Source organism: Fusarium falciforme, chromosome 10, assembly GCF_026873545.1.
Source record: "Fusarium falciforme chromosome 10, complete sequence".
Lineage (NCBI taxonomy): Eukaryota > Fungi > Ascomycota > Sordariomycetes > Hypocreales > Nectriaceae > Fusarium > Fusarium falciforme.
Genome location: NC_070553.1, coordinates 1479187 through 1492622, shown reverse-complemented (window position 1 = coordinate 1492622; position 13436 = coordinate 1479187). Strand labels below are relative to the sequence as shown.

The 13436-nt window shown below is 51.6% G+C and overlaps 4 protein-coding genes across 4 annotated transcripts; 2 read left to right on the top strand and 2 right to left on the bottom strand.

Moving 5' to 3' along the window:
* Window positions 1-394: 394 nt before the first annotated feature.
* NCS54_01237400 (NmrA domain-containing protein) lies at window positions 395-1291 on the top strand (the record flags this gene model as incomplete). Its single annotated transcript, XM_053157609.1, has 1 exon — window positions 395-1291. The coding sequence occupies one exon, from the start codon at window positions 395-397 to the stop codon at window positions 1289-1291; it is 897 nt and encodes a 298-aa protein (XP_053013584.1).
* A 1971-nt stretch (window positions 1292-3262) lies between these two features.
* Window positions 3263-4723, top strand: NCS54_01237300 (Hypothetical protein; the record flags this gene model as incomplete). Its single annotated transcript, XM_053157608.1, has 2 exons — window positions 3263-3636; window positions 3688-4723. 2 exons carry the CDS (start codon window positions 3263-3265, stop codon window positions 4721-4723), a joined length of 1410 nt encoding a protein of 469 aa, XP_053013583.1.
* A 415-nt stretch (window positions 4724-5138) lies between these two features.
* On the bottom strand, window positions 5139-5738 carry NCS54_01237200 (Hypothetical protein; the record flags this gene model as incomplete). Its single annotated transcript, XM_053157607.1, has 1 exon — window positions 5139-5738. The coding sequence occupies one exon, from the start codon at window positions 5736-5738 to the stop codon at window positions 5139-5141; it is 600 nt and encodes a 199-aa protein (XP_053013582.1).
* A 2028-nt stretch (window positions 5739-7766) lies between these two features.
* Window positions 7767-13424, bottom strand: NCS54_01237100 (Hypothetical protein; the record flags this gene model as incomplete). The annotated part of the gene is made up of 8 exons (XM_053157606.1): window positions 7767-8475; window positions 8561-8754; window positions 8965-9225; window positions 9423-9886; window positions 9937-10009; window positions 10061-12051; window positions 12098-13257; window positions 13312-13424. The coding sequence occupies 8 exons, from the start codon at window positions 13422-13424 to the stop codon at window positions 7767-7769; spliced, it is 4965 nt and encodes a 1654-aa protein (XP_053013581.1).
* Window positions 13425-13436: the final 12 nt, after the last annotated feature.

Here is a 13436-nt window from a genome sequence, read left to right as displayed (position 1 = left end):
CGTGAAAGGAGTGCGGTTCATGCCTCGAACCTGTTCTAGCCGATTCAGGCTCGCGTGAGGCGTTGATCTGATCGGTCAATCTTGCCCAGTCCGTCCACCTGGAGTAATTCTCCTGCTATTCGTAATGGGTGTCTAAAGTTCAAATCATACCCTAGACGGTTTGTCAAACCTTGGGTAATGTGCCGATGGACGAAAATGGTGTCAACTCACACTATCACCTCATGACAAAGCATGTCCATGACGCCGTCGAAGCGCATATTGAGCATATCGACGATAGATATATAACATGAGACGAGATGCCTTCATTGACAGCCCTTTTGATCATCATCAACCAGCTCAATACCCAATCCCGGCTACCACCCCATAACCTTGAACACATCCACACATACACACCATGTCTACCATCAAGACTGTCGCCATCGCCGGAGCCTCTGGCGATCTCGGCTCCCACGTCTTCAAGAAGTTTGTCGCCAGCGAGTTCACCATCCGAGTCCTTAAGCGCGCCGGCTCCGAGTCCACCTTTCCCGAGGGTACCGATGTCGTCGAGGTCGACTACTCGTCCCTCGAGTCTCTCACTGCCGCCCTGAAGGGCCAGGATGCCGTCGTCTCGACCCTCACAACCCTTGCCGCCGGTGCACAGGAGACCCTTGTTGATGCTGCCGTAGCCGCTGGCGTCAAGCGCTTCATCCCCTCCGAGTTTGGCTCCAACCTCGATATTCCCAGCGTTCGGGCGCTTCCTCTCTTTGGCGCCAAGGTCGCTATTCAGGAGAAGCTCAAGGCCCTTGCCAAGGAGGGCAAGATCTCATATACTTTCGTGTACAACTCGGTCTTCCTCGACTGGGGTCTGGCCCACAACTTCTTCGTCGACTTTTCCAAGTCTGAGGCCACTCTCATCGACGGTGGCAACGCCGAGTTCAGCACCACCACCCTCTCCAGCGTCGCCGATGCCGTCGTCGGCGTCGTGAGCCACCCCGAAGAGACCAAGAACCGCGTCGTCTACATCCAAGACGCCGTCCTCACCCAGAAGAAGGTCCTCGAGCTCGCCCAGAAGGCCAACCCCAACAAGACCTGGACCGTCAAGGAGGCTGTCCTCGACGACCTCATCAACACTGCCAACGAGCGACTTGCCAAGGGTCTGCTCGACTGGGAGACCTTTGGCGCTTACCTTTACCGCGCCATCTACGACCCCGCTAGCGTGCCCAAGTTCCCCAAGCTGGACAACGAGCTGCTTGGTCTCAAGGGAAAGACTGATGAGGAGGTTTATGAGATTATCAAGGCTGCGGCTCAGTAAAAGTGTTTGCTTAATTAGCGCTATAGGGTATTAGCATGATAATTATGAATAGTTAAATTTCTCACCATTTTTGCTCCTTTTCCGACGTGATTTGTCCTGAACGGCCTCTCTACTCTTTAAGCATTCGTGAAACCCCGTAAAGACTCAGGCCTTGTAGGCGTCCTTGCCTAGTGGTTATAAAGGATAGTAAGGAAGGTCTCTCTGAGTGTTCAGGCAAGACAAGTGGACGAACGTTGCGGATGAAAGAATTATGCCCACCTGGTTCGACGAGAATTCGCACAGGCTGACAAAGATAACTCTGAGTGCTCAATTTCCCGGACACTGACAGCCGGATTTAACGGAGTCAATGCACGATCATGCATGGCCAGTTGCCTGGTAATGCTAGCCGCGTCGAGGCTTTGCATCAAGACTATAGTGGACCTCTAGGTCTACGCTTGGTTGTTAACTACCCACTCACTCGTATTGAATAGTCCTATACGATGTTGCAAGAAGAACGGCAATGGCGGGGTTATATAATGACCCAGAGCTATTTCTCTGGTGAGTGTAGAATCGCCGTGTAGATCATTGAAACAAAACTCAAGAGTTTCAGGACATGCACAAAGTGCTGCTGACAGCGTGAAACACCTGTTTACATGTCTTGCCCTGTGCAATCAGGTTAGAGATTTGAGCTGAGATCCCTGGCAAATCTCTACCCCTGCCCGGCGGAATCATCAGATCGGATCTGGCTTGACCTACTTTGTGCTGCTGGCTATTTTCGGCCTCGGACCCAATCACGAATAACTAGCGAGATTCACTCATTTTCTTTTTCGTGACTGATTGCGCGATTGCGTCTCTAAACGCTGTAACCGGCTGTATACAGACAACTGCGTGGGTCTGAAAGCCTCCTGGTCGGCACCGAGAGGTCTGGATGCATCACAAGATGGCAAAGAAATCCTGGATAACCGATAGTCTAGACAAGGCTTACAAATAGGACGAGATAATTACCCACAGCCGCTCTGGCAAGCGAACTTCAGAGGCTGCTGTTCCTCTGAATCCTGAATGGCGTCATCTACATAGGGGTGTTGCACCATCGACATCCCACAAACACCTCAGTCCTTATACCCGAACCTTTCCGCCTAGGCAGCATGTACGAATGGAGAACCCCGCAAAAGCATGGTTGAGTTGTCGATGTGCGATCCTTGCCGGGATTGTCACGTTCTCGCGGGGTGAAATGCCGGCGTACATGTCCCGGCATCGCAGGGTGAACTGAAGGAGGTTCTTGGCTCAGTCCGTGTTAACTCCGGTGCAGATAGGAGTCATGTTGAAGCTGACGAGATGCTTCCTGATGAATCAGATGCGTGCTTTAGTGTTGGTCGCTCCTAGATTGATACCCCGTCAGATGGAACCGGCAACGACCGGCCAAGCCTCAAACGGCAACTAAGAAGCATCAAGAAAAGATTCTCCCCAATCAAGATCTTCTAAACCTTCATTGACAATCCTTAAGCGAATTGATGAAGAGAAGGCTAAACCCAAAGTGAGCGAACATCCTGGGGGTTGAGTGATTGATAGGCGAAATAACACCATCGCCTCGTGTGGAGACGCCTCGATCTCAGCCCGACACCGGCAGACGACAACCCAAGTCACGTCATCTAGAAAATGCGGGCATGGGATAAGCATCTCGGGCTTGATTCGACAAGAGTCGCCATGACGCCATCCGCCGCGTGGGAGCGCTAACCGATGCTCGTCGCCGAATTCGACGGTTGGAACAAAATGCGCCCTCTTCCCACCCTCGGTTGTTGGAGGGTGAGGGATTGTACTTCTTACGTGTTTGCTCCGAGTCAGAGGCGGGCTTGCTTTTTGTTGTAGATCATTGAAAAGGGCGTTACCCCTGGTTTTAGACGTTGTCTTTTTCAAGAGTCGATTCGATAATTTCGGCTTATACAACAACTACTCGATCGCCCTGACTTGGACCAAGCAAACGATTCGCCCACAATGAGCACGAGTACTTTTGTCACCCTCACACCCGAGCCTGTTCTCGAGGCCAAGTTCCCTCACTTGCAAATACAAGAGACAACACAGAAGGAGGAGCAACAGCCCGCCTCTCAAACCGCCCAGCCATCACCTGCAGCCCAACCTCAGCCAACACAACCTTCCGACCAATCGACAGACTCATCAGCGCCATCCCAAATACCCGAGACAACAAACGAACACACCATACCCTCCGCCCAGACAGTCCTATTACTACACGGTGTGAGGCAACAATACGAAGTGACTCATGGCTACGCTATTCCCGATACCAAGCACGACCATGAGCTATTGGTGCGCACCAACACTATTGGCCTGAACCCTATCGACTGGAAGTCACCGTAAGTAAATGAGCTGAATGTAACTCAAGTCGGGTCTAATTGGTCTGTCAGGGACTATGGCTTTGGTATCCCCGAGCTCCCCTACATCTCAGGCCGCGAGGCATCAGGTACAGTCGTCCGCGCTCCACTTGGCCCCTCAAGAGTCAAGGTCAACGACAAGGTCATCGTCATTTCCACCGATTACCGAGACCTTCGAAAAGCCACATACCAGCAGTACGTCGTGGCATCCGACTTTAACGTTGTGAGGATTCCAAAGGAAATTACCGTCAACCAAGGTGCCACGCTAGGAGTCGCCTACGTTGCTGCCTCATTGTCACTGGGCGTGTGTCTCGGCGTTGATTTTACCAGTGTCCATGATGGTCCAAATATCCTGAACCTTGTCCGGGAGGTTCCTGAGGAGTCGCTTCCACAGGATATCAGAGGCGAGTGCTTGAATGGTATTCTTCCCGGTGAGGGTGCCAAGCCCGGAGACTGGATCGCCATCTGGGGCGGTTCATCAACCTCAGCCGTCATCGCCGCCCAGCTTGCCCGTCTTGTCGGTCTCCGGGTAGCTCTAGTCGTCGACAACGCGAAGCACGGTGTCCGCATTTCCGAGAACCCCGTCCTCCGCCCAGATCTTCTCGTCGACAGCCACGACCCCGAGCGGGCCGTGGCCATTCTCCGGGCCAACACCAAGGGCAAGCTGCGTTTCGGTATCGACACACGAGGAAAGGATACAGCCGAGATTCTTCTGCGTGCATTGGGACCCGAGGAGCTCCACCGCAAGACTCCTCCGGTCAACTCGCCCCCGAGCACTCCACCCTCTGAGCCGACAGTTCCCGCTCATATCGTGGGCATGAGCGGACTGCCCAAGCAAGCGTCTGCGGGAGTGATATTCCACACCATGCCTGTGAAGCTATACCATGAGGTTCCCGAAGTTGGAGAGGCTCTGTCGAGCTGGCTGGAGAGGCTGCTCGCTACCCGCGCCCTTGTACCCCCTAGAATTATTGACGTTGAGGATGGGTTGCATAACGTCAACAAGGGCTTGGATAGGATGAGGAAAGGAGAGATTAGTGGAGGCAAGTTGTTGGTCGATATTAACGTATAAGAAAGCCATGGTAGATAAAAGTTGAATACACTCAAATCAAGATTCAAATCTTAATGATTTTTGAGCAGAACATAAAGATAGCGCTTATGAATAATGTTTCCAGAAGTGATCAGAGTGTTGAATAACAAGATTAACAAGTCTGGAGCAGCCAGGGGTACCTATAGGCTATGTGAGAAGGAGGAAATGTAATCCAGGCATAGCCCACGTCGTTAACACACCGTGGTAAGTTCGATAAGCCCGAAGCGACCAGACTATCTATTCGCTCAATCATCTCATCAAGGACCGGGCTTCAGCTACAACAAAGATCACAATACCGAAGCGACAGTTTGCTCAATTCTATTGAAATTTGCTGCCCCAGTACAGCCCCTATATACTCCCTACAGCGCCTTAGAGAGAAATCAGACAATAGCATACCTCATCGAGATCTACCTGATTGTACAAATTCGTGCTGTACCGAGCGCCGAAAGTCATCCAAGATGCCTCGGACACCAGCAAGTGATTGACTGGATGTACCAGGCACAAATGGGCCGTCCCTAGTGTACTCCTCGCGCCAAATGGTGAATGTGACCTTTTCGCCCCCGATGGGCAGATAATTAGACTCTTTAGAGGTTTCATGAACTCTGCGCCTCTTTTTCTTTCTCTCTTGCCCTCTAGGGTCTTCTTCTTCTTCGTCTTCATCTTCATGTACGCTAGGAGCTTCGTTGGACACAGGTGTAAGGGGGCCCCAAACATCGTCTTCGTCACCCGCGATCCAGTTGTCTTCAGCACTCGGAGGCTGGATGAGGTAATGGCAGAAGTAGTACGAGAGGGCTTCCAGGTGCTTGCCTATGTACCTCTCTATACGCTGATGATCGCGATTCTCCTGTGTGGCAGCGAAATCAGCCCCAGATGCGACAGGTGATTGGTCTCGCTCTAATCGATCCTGAGGGAAGATGACCTGCACAGTTGATTTTCCGGAGCCTCCTTCATGTTTTGGTGTTTCGGCATTTGACTTGTGATTGTAATCGTCGTTCATCTAAGAGCCGGTTTCAGAGTGTTCATCTCCGCAGATTGGGCAAATGTTCAGGGGTTGAGGTATGGAAACACCACTGCTGCCAGCGAGGTTTGTTAGGTCCTCATCCTTCTCACATATATCCTTGTGCCCAGCCTTAATGTGCTCCAATAGACTTTCTTTAGTGGGATGTTCAGACACGAGATTTCTGTCGTGTGGTAGTGCGCATTTCCACACAACACGGTCCGTGGAGATGGCGAACCCACGTGGTTGTATGTACTTGCCTCATGTGTTGGATCCAAGACGTTTTGTCGGCAAAAAACAAAAGGTTCTTGCTGCAGTTCTGCGAAATGCATACATATGGTTTCAAGTCTTGGTGTACATGAGAACTACGTCATTGATAAGCCTGTGGCATACCTGGCAGCTCTCTGATTCACAACTTACCTCCATTTTTCTGGTTTGAATACCTCAACATTGTATGACTTCCTGCAAATCGGGCAGACGGCCTTCTTCTGTCCGTTGGTGATGGTTGGGGGTTTGGGGCAGCGTATATCTCCGGCCCTAAGCAGCGAAGAACCGTCCATGAACCGTTTTAAAGCGGACATCCCTGAACCGAGCTCCTATTATCAATAAGCTTATCCCACAACTTGTAGAGCTGGAAATACTTTTTTGGGGCTGTCGCTGTCTGCCAGTGCCCTGAAAGGCCTCTTCCCACGCCCCTCGTGTCTTGGGTCCGTCCTGCGCTCGTGGAGAATCCGATAGTGGCGGTAAAAGAAAGAGACAGAGAGGAGTTTCCTAAGCTCAGGGCGCCCGAATTGAAGTACGCGGTCCACATGCTGCTCAAAACGCCTGTCTCGTTTTTCGCCGGCGTATGCTAAGACTCGGTTTTCCAGGCTTGTTGTCGTAGCTCTGTGAATCGTAGAGACGACCTTTTCAAGTCTCTTAAGCGAACCTTCGATTCCAAACAGAGCTATATCCAGTCTGCCTGGTGGATCGTTCTTATCTGACGCATACAGCCTCTCGTTGTCTTGCACAGGCTGTAGTGCTAGATGGATGATTTAGTTTTCGGTTGGCGAGTAATTCCATTATTCTGCAACTTACCAAGACAAAGATTTTGCTTTAATACTCCAAGAAGTAGCAGTACTACCCTTCGAGTCTGGAAGTTTTGTTTCTCGTCGAGCTGCGAATCAAGCGGCAAAGGCGGTCTTGAGAAGGAATTGAAAGCATGTAGCCAGGCCCAGAACCGCTGTTGAGAAGCCTGAATAGCGACATGTCGCGGTCGATTTCGGCGGATATACCGCGTGAATAGCTCATCGCATTCACGCGAGGTGTCAGAAATCTCTGCCCGCCCTTGTCTGTCCATGTTGCGCGTTTGGACTTGCTGGTGATGGCATCTCAGCAGGATAAGAAGTCGACAAGATGCACAGATGAAATGGACGAGCAGGGGGGTTGAAAACGGAATCTCATGGGACAATAAAAGTGGAGAACTTGAACCAGGCTCCGGCATTCTGACACAGGCTGAACATGGCTGGCTGCAAGCCTCATCACGCTCATCACGGTGATAGGTCCACGAGACGGTCGCCCAGCTGCCTTTGCCAGCTGATTCTACAAGGAGGGGAGGGCGGGGCATTTTGTAATGCTAATTGCATATTGAACCGGGATGATTCCCAAGAGGGAAGATTTCAACTTGTACTTTGAGGGGTTGTTGGATATCTCAGATCGGTTTTGTTTGGATATCGTTCAGTCGCCAACTTGATCAACATTCGCTCTACCCACAGCTTTTCGTGTCCTATCTATTCGGTCACTATTTCTTCAATCCAGATAGGGATATACTTTATTTCCTAGACGAACTTGACGAGTCCCAAATGAACAGTAGTTGCTGTATTGAAGTGCAGAGTCGTCTTCTCGGCCTAGCATAGTCCAGGAGTACCAAGGAGATTGACAGTAGAGCCGCAGAAGAGAACTTGATATGAGTTACATATAGGACATGAAAGTAAATTTATGATATATACGAAATACTATCTAATCCTGTCTTTAACGCTAGGAAATGTGCTATGTCAAGCTACGTAAAGGACCCGTCCAGTGACGCCTTCGCCGCCTTCTAATCTCCGACAACGCCGTAGAGTTGTTTATGTACAAGTTCATCCTCGATCCCGCTCCGCAGAAAGTGAGGCTGTTTCCGGGACACTTGAAATTGCAGTCGTCCATGGTGACGTTCTTTCCGGGGGTTGCACCCGTGTTGCCCTCCCAGTTGAGAGTGTCGCCGCACCAGCACTCTCGGCCATATTCGACGCCGGCGTACTTAAACATCCAGCATTTTTCGAGGCAGGCGTCGATAGTCATGGCGTCGCCATCGTTCAGCATCTGTCGGGGGAGGATGCGGCCGTTGGATGGCTCGGAGACGCAGTTGTACATGGTAAAGTTCTTGTTGCCCGCTACGACAGTGGGAGTAGCTGCCTTGGTTGTTGTAGTACTGCTTCTAGTGCTGAGAGTGGTGCTTGAAGTCGTAGTTGGCAGAGCAGCGTTTCGATAAAGCTGAAGCCTGTTACCAGCACCACAGTACTGGGTCTTGTCTCCAGGGCAGGTGAACGAGCAGTCCTTCTGGTTGTCGGCCTTGACGCTGCCCGAGTTGAGGAAATTTCCACAGTAGCACTCGCGTCCATACTCTGCCCCAAAGTAACCGAAGCCGTCACAGAAGGAGGCACAGTTGTCGAGCGTCATGTCGTCCTTGGCATACGCCTTCTGGCTGAGGGCTCGCATGCTGGAGGCTTCCGTCCAACAGCCTTGAAAGTTCCAGTTCCCGATCTTGTCCGAAATTTGTGGCCCCGTGGGGGTGGCCTTGGCACTGGAACTTGTGGTTGAAGAGGTTGTTGTCGTGCTGCTGGTAGTTGAGGTGGAGGAGGTTGGGCGCGATGTGGATGAGGATGTTGTCGAGGACGATGTCGAGGACGCTGCGGAGGATGTTGTGGATGAGGATGTTGAAGTCACACTCGATGAAGACGTACTCGAGGCCGTGGTTGAAGTGGACCGAGATGTTGTACTAGAGGTTGAGCTAGATGAAGTTATGGACGATGAAAGGGAAGATGATGTAGTAGTGGAGGATGTCGTAGAAGATGTAGTGGTGAAGCTATCTCCAGCACCAGCTGGATTAACTGTGACTTGGGATGTAGAGGACGTTGCAGATGAAGTGGTGCTTGAAGACGAAGTGCTGGACGATGCTGAAGATGTGGTAGTAGAACTAGAACGAGACGTCGTAGAGCTTGCAGTTGGGGAAGTAGGCGAGGATGAGGAAGTGGTTGAGGAGACGGTAGATGATGAGCCAGAGGATGCCGTCGACGTCGTTGATCGCGAGGTTGCCGTCGAAGAAGAGGTAGTGGCAGCGCTCAATGTTGTGGAGGTACTTGAAGTTGAAGTAGTCGAAGTCGAAGAGCTTGAGGCCGTCGTAGAGACACTCGAGCTTGACGTAGTGGTGGTAGTTGGTCGTGATGTAGAAGCAGTGGTGCTGCTCAAACTACTTGAACTACTTTGAGTGCTACTCGAGCTGCTTTGGGAGCTAGAAATACTGCTTGAGCTACTTTGGATGCTCGGGGTGCTGCTTGTAGTACTGCGCGAGGTCGAGACACTCGAAGAGCTGGTGCTGCTTGATGAAGTGGTCGACATGCTGCTTGACGCGCTGCTGCTACCACCTCCAGCAATATTGACGCTCACCGTACTTGAGCTGCTGCTGGTTCCAGCGCTTGAGGTTGTCGAAGAGCTAGCAGTGCTGCTGGTCGTGGTACTGCTCGTCACAGCACTACTACTGATGGCGCTACTCGACGTCATGGTCGTCGCTCTTGTGGTGCTGCTTGTAGATCCACTCGACGTACTGCTCAATGCTGTACTCGAAGTGGTGCTGCTACTGCTCGATACAGTAGAGCTACTGCTGCTAGTCGAGGCACTTGCCGTTGTAGAGCTCGTGGTTGAAGTCAAGCTGCTAGTTGTCAAGCTGCTGGTCGTTAAGCTTGAGACAACACTCGAGACAGACGAGGTAGTTGAGGGCGAGGAGGAAGTTGAGGTTGAAGCGAGGCTGCTGCTCGTGGTGGAACTAGATGTAGACGATGAACTGCTCACGGGTGCATTAAACTGGTACACGTTCAGACGGTTGGGACCACCGCAAAACTCGGTCGAGTTACCTGATGCACGTCAGTATCTTTAATCAATCAATAGGAACAGGGGAACCAACCGTTGCAGAGCATAGCACACTCTCCGATAGGCGCAGGGACCGACCCGGCAGAGAAGTCGTTGCCACAGTAGCACTGGATATTGTTAGTACCTCTGTCAGAAATTCACTTTGAGGGTATACTTGCTTCCCCGCCGTACTCAACTCCAGCATATGTGAAGCTCCCGGCCTTGCAAGCTTGAACACAGTTGGCAACTGTGGGCGAATCTACACCTTTGCCAGTTCTGAGCGCTCGACCGCTAGTAGCCTCAGTATAGCAGCCAATACTGTTGTATCCATAGACTCCAGGGTTCACATAAGGCCCCTTGGGACCATCGTCGCCTCCAATAGCCCCAAAGCTGCCATCCCAGGACAACGTGTCAGCAAACAGACTGATGTATGCACCAGCTCCATCAATGCCATTACCGCCGCAAATCTGGTTCAAGTCCCCAGCACAGTCAAAGTTACAGTTCTTGTCATCAACCTTGAGATTGGGAATCTTGTTTCCACTCCAGCACTCCCGACGGTACTGTGTCCCGCAGAATGTCGAGCCCTTTTGTCCACAGGCATTGATGCACATCTTGTTGGTGTTTGTCCCGTCGCCGTATAAGAGATTGGACAGCTGACGACCGGGGTTGTTCTCTTTGAAGCAGCCTACGTAGCGGTACTGTCCTAGGCCGCTGGGAAGAAGAGGCGCGGCCTGCTCTGTCACGGCGTTGCAGAAGAATTGGACAAACTGCTTGTCCCAGGTAGGATCGTTGGTGTTCATGGTCCACTGCGCCGTTCCGTTGTAGGGCTCCAAGTTCCATTGACTCTTGGGGACAGTGCAGGTGAGCACTGCTGTCTGACTCTGGCCCGGTGCGAGCAGAGTTCCCTCAGCCAGGTCGATTTGGTTGGCAGCTCGAATAAGACCAGCAACTCCGAAGGGCGGCTTAGACACGGTGAGAGAGAGTTTGACGCCGCCCGGTGCAACGTTGTTGGTGACTCTGAACCGCAAAGACCTCGAAGTGTTCTCTGTGACATTACCAAAGGTAAAGGGCTTACCAGATTCATAGGTCACCCAACCAGAACCATCTGGTGTCTGAAACTCAAGCAGGGCTGATGCTGGGTCACCCGCTGAAGCCGCCATGTAGACAGTTCCGTTGCCTCCAGTCGTGACAAACTTGACCCATCCTTGGAAATTTCCAGCGGAAGATGTATCAGGTCTGATGGAAACGGCAGTCGAGATGCCTCCGTCGATAGTAGCGGGGATGTCTGTCAACGAGAATTTGCCAACCTTGAGACTTCCTGCGCCCGTCCACGTATCAAAGGGGCCATCGGCAGATGTGTTTGAGAACAACACGGCTGATACTTGGAGTTGATTGGTTCCATCGTTGGATAGAAGAACAGTCTCTCGGTCGGGGTCCGTCCCGGTAACTAGCCCGGCAAATGTGACAGACTTTGGGTTCACTGACAACAAGGCATTAGTGCTCTTTCCAACTCCCGTCAGCCGAACTCTGGTAGTCTTGCTGTACGAGTCATCTGTCACACCGGTGGTTTGAATGTTGACGGTTCCACCAAGTCGGCCGATGCTCTTGGGAAAGAACTGGGCCTTGAAAGTAAATGACTTGCCCTTGGTCAAAGTCAGGGGCAGAGTGGGAACAGTCGAAATGTTGTAGTTGGTACCATCGGCAAGATCGATGCCAGTGATGGTCATGTCGAACAAAGCAGTGCAGTTCACCGTCTGCGGATTCGTAACGTCCTGAAAGTCGGCAGTTCCAAAGTCGACAGGCGAGGTGCAGTTGAGAGGAACCTTGTTCGTAGCACCAAGGCCGTAAAAGTAACCGACCGTCGTTCCGATGTAAGCCATTCCATCGCCAAAGACTGGCCTGCTGAACTTGGTGATACCAACAATGGTAAAGTTCCTGATGACATTCAGGTAACCGTTCTTAGGAATAGCGTCGTAGATCTTGAAGTTGGTGTTTTGAACGTCAGATACCCAGAGTAGACCTGTACCTGGCTGCCCGTTCAAGGATGTAGTTGTCCCATGGCTCACGCCCAAGATGTACGCGTTATTTGTCGGACTATCAGCAACCTTGGTGAAGTAAGGAACGCCGTTGGTGCATGAGAACTTGAAAACATGCGTGGGATATTGAATGACTGCAAAAGTTAGCATAACAGACTCACAAATATCTCAAGAACGTACCATTGATGTAGATGTAGCCGCCCTCAAGAGGATAAACGCCAGCTCCAGCGTAGACAGAGTTCTCGTTTTGAAACGTCTGAATCACCCTATCCTTGTTATTCGGTCCATTTCTATATCCGCCAAGATTGTCGAGGTTGAGCCAGTATGTCTTGCCTGACTTTCCCGTCACGACGCCCATCCGTTTGACATCGCCGCACGAGAACTGACTTGGTAGAAGTTCCAGAGGGCTCGTTCCCAGATCCTTATCTGCACCATCCAGCTCCTGCTTTTCGAATGGCATGAAAAAGTCAATCACGCTGAGTGAACCGTCGTCGTTGATCGACATGTGAACTGCTGCTTGTTCAATGGCCGTGGGCGGCGTGAAGCCATTGACAGGGATCGTCGAGAGTTGGGAAGCGTAGCCATTTCCACTGGCAAAGAACATGGATCCGGCATTGTCAGACGCAAGACCACCTCCAGACATCCAGATACCCGCGCCTTGAATGGTGTTGGGGACACCCTTGCCTTCTGCAGCCCACTTCTCAACAATCTTGCCAGTTGTCTTGTCCCAGCCAATGATCCAACCTGTGAAGTTGTACTGGACGCAGTGAGAAGCGAAACCGGCATAGACGTACTGCCCGGTGTGGAGCAATCCAGGACGCTGGTGGTGAATTCCACCCGTAAACATTCGTTCGGGGTTGTTATTGGCAATCAGACCTTCGAGATTGATCGGAAAATTCGGTCTCTCGGTGAGGTCATTGACGTTGATAGCATGAACGTAGTATCGACCAGCCGGCCTTCCCTGTGGGACCTGTCCAGCCGTCTGATCAAAATACGTCTTTGCCGTAAGATACCAAGTATCAGTCGAAGGATCGATGACGCCAGTAGCAGTCACGCCAACTGTCGGGTTCACGTCGACACAGCCGTCGAGATCAGCCGTCAGGAAAGGAATGTGCAGTTTTCGAGAGGCGAGAATCTCGCCTGTCTTGGCATCGAGCTTGTAGATGTTGTTCTGTGTCGTCGCGAGAAACACGTACTGCGTGGTGCCACCAGAAGGAGTGTAGACGAGAGGTTGTGAGAATATTTGCTCGGCTGCTCCGACGTATCGACCGGGGAGGGAAGTCTTGAAGACAATGTCGAACTGAGGACTACCAACAACGGCAGGGTCCATGTTGTGGTTCCTGTAACCCTCCTGATTAGTATCACCAACACACTCATTCTCAAACATCACTTACGTCTGGTAGCCTGTTCGGGAATTGTCACCACCCCAGGTTATAGTATCTGTAGAACCAAGACCCCGAACCCGGCCGGCTAGTGCCGAGAGGAGCAGTGCAACCAAGACCTTCATGATGGCTATGCA